At 38.5% G+C, this 2,313-nt stretch overlaps 1 protein-coding gene across 1 annotated transcript in view; it reads right to left on the bottom strand.

The window, feature by feature from the left end:
* LOC106013044 (nucleolar protein 4-like) overlaps positions 1-1,798 on the bottom strand; it is a gene marked incomplete at both ends in the record, with an annotated part of 3,401 nt that extends 1,603 nt beyond the window's left edge. Inside the window, 2 exon segments of the mRNA XM_013087744.1 lie at positions 31-234; positions 1,682-1,798. Of these exon segments, the coding sequence (XP_012943198.1) occupies positions 31-234; positions 1,682-1,798 (321 nt within the window).
* Positions 1,799-2,313: the final 515 nt, after the last annotated feature.

A 2,313-nucleotide genomic window follows, 5' to 3' on the forward strand; every position in this document is an offset into this window, starting at 1 on the left:
AACACAATATTATGAGAAAGCAAAACTTACTGGCTCCCAGCCATTATGTTCCTTGGATCTGCGCATGCGTCGACACGACTTGAGATATGTCCTGATGCGCTTCCGGGAGCGTTCATGGAATTCTGGGAACTGCCTATCACAGGCCTCAAGGATAGCTTGAATTTTGTCTTTTGGCTGCTTAGAGATTGGGACCATACGGTCTAAGTTTTCGTCTACAAACAGACGCACAAACATCTGGGGAGTGAAGAATCATAAACAATTAAAGAGTTTTTCTCTTAGAGTGTGGTCTTCTTCTCAGAAATTCGGAAAACAGTGGACCTGAATGTGAAGAGGTAAATACATTTCAAGAGAAAGGGTCAATTCAATCCCCCCCTCTTTTCATTTTCACTATCCCTCTATCTGTCTGCTCCCCCCTGTCTCTCTTTCTCTCTTTATCTCTCTCTCTATGTCTATCTGTCTGTCTCTCTCTTTCTCTTCCTCTCTTTTTTCTTCTTCCTACTCCGTGAACAGATTACACCTTAAATATATAAAATGAAATTTCCTATAGACAAACACTTTAGGTTTTGAATTACTGAAATCGTTCGTACAAACATAAGATCGTAGACATAGAAAAACCACTGCAGTCAGCCAAAATGATCCATTTGTCCATGGCAGATTTGTATCTTTGAATAACAGTTTTCAGAATAATGTCTTCCTCCCAGAAAAGAAAACTGACAAATTGAACAGAAGTTAAATCTGATCCCCATCTCTTGAGAGATAAGCATGACATAAGAATTGTATTAAATTATGATGGTAAAATGTGTTACGTCCCCATCCACACGATTTATAAAATTTAGAAGAAAGGCTGTTTCGATCCTGTCTTTAAGGGTCATACCGGGCTGAGAGGGATACAACATCCCAACAGAGAGGCGGTAACAGTGGATAAAAATTCTTCTCGTACGACAATTGATCTCACGTCGACTGTGTACGACTGCAAAGCGCCTAACTGCTACGTCACGGACACATGTACCCATTGAGCATGGTGCTGAAGTGACTAAAATTGCCATAATGTCACACATCAGATGACACGCTGTTTTTTATATTTGTGAGGCAGCGTGGTGTAATCAGGCTCTCGTCAAAATAACCAAAGTAGAGAAACTTGCATTTTTCCGCAAGTTTGTGAATTCTTATCAAATTTTTGTATTTTTGGCTCAACACCTTTCATGCCCTTTAAAGAACAAATTTCTGGTTGGATTTTTCTGAAAAGCGTTGATTAAAGGCACAGAAAATGTAAATTTTCAGTTACCACGGACTCTTAAGCTAAGGAAATAACTAATATTTGGCGGCCATTTTCTCACTAATTTTACCTCTGAAAACTGGCGACCCCCACCTCCTTGATTCGCAAATATCCTGACTTGTATTCAAGATAAATAGATATTTTTTAAAATCCAAATAAAGACAAGTGAACAAGCTTTAAGATGATACCAATAACTCTACATGCCCAACAATTGACGACAGCCTGATTCCACCACACTGCATCACATTTGAAGAAAATAATCCTTTAGCCTTTGAAAATTACGAACTGAAGTTAATTAAAGCTAGAGAAGAAATACTTTGATGAAACAATAACACCACCAACGTGACCTTTCTCTTTGTACAATGAAATAGAAATCCCGCAGCAAAATGTTTCGTTGAGACTTACATTGAACGCTTTCAACCTCTCCGGGTCAATGCCGGGTCCGACTGGCAGTTTTTCATCATCGTCATTATCGTCATCGTCGTCATCATCTTTGCCTTCACTCGTTTTCGTCATAGCACTCTGTGGTGAAAGATTTGAAAAATGTTATTCGTGAGCAGTTGCCTCGTTTTTTTTTTTTTTCGTTACGGAAACATAGAAATCTTCCCTCGTGCACGTGACAGAATATTATAGCCAAACGTATTCACTCGTCTATAGTTCATTCTTACCAAATGTGACTCGTTGGATACTCTTATGTTTACTGTATCCCAATTTTTCAAAGTTCTTTGAATTCTATTAATTCTTACAGAGCGTAGGACATGAGGGTTAATCTACGGCAAGCTGACTTGAACGAATTTAAAAGAAATAGTTTTTTTCAGAGCAGAATAACTTAAATCTTTAAAAATCCATAAATGATCTTTAGTTATATTACACATTATGTACGTACTTTGACTTGGGTGCTTGTTTGTTTGAGTAAAGGGAAGCACATCGAAACATTACTGGACATTTAGTGCTGGGAAAAAAGTAAGACAGACAGACAGACAGACAGACAGAAACAACGGAGGGAAAGTAAAGGAGTAGGACCTACCAGTGGCGCC

Source organism: Aplysia californica, unplaced genomic scaffold, assembly GCF_000002075.1.
Source record: "Aplysia californica isolate F4 #8 unplaced genomic scaffold, AplCal3.0 scaffold00633, whole genome shotgun sequence".
Lineage (NCBI taxonomy): Eukaryota > Metazoa > Mollusca > Gastropoda > Aplysiida > Aplysiidae > Aplysia > Aplysia californica.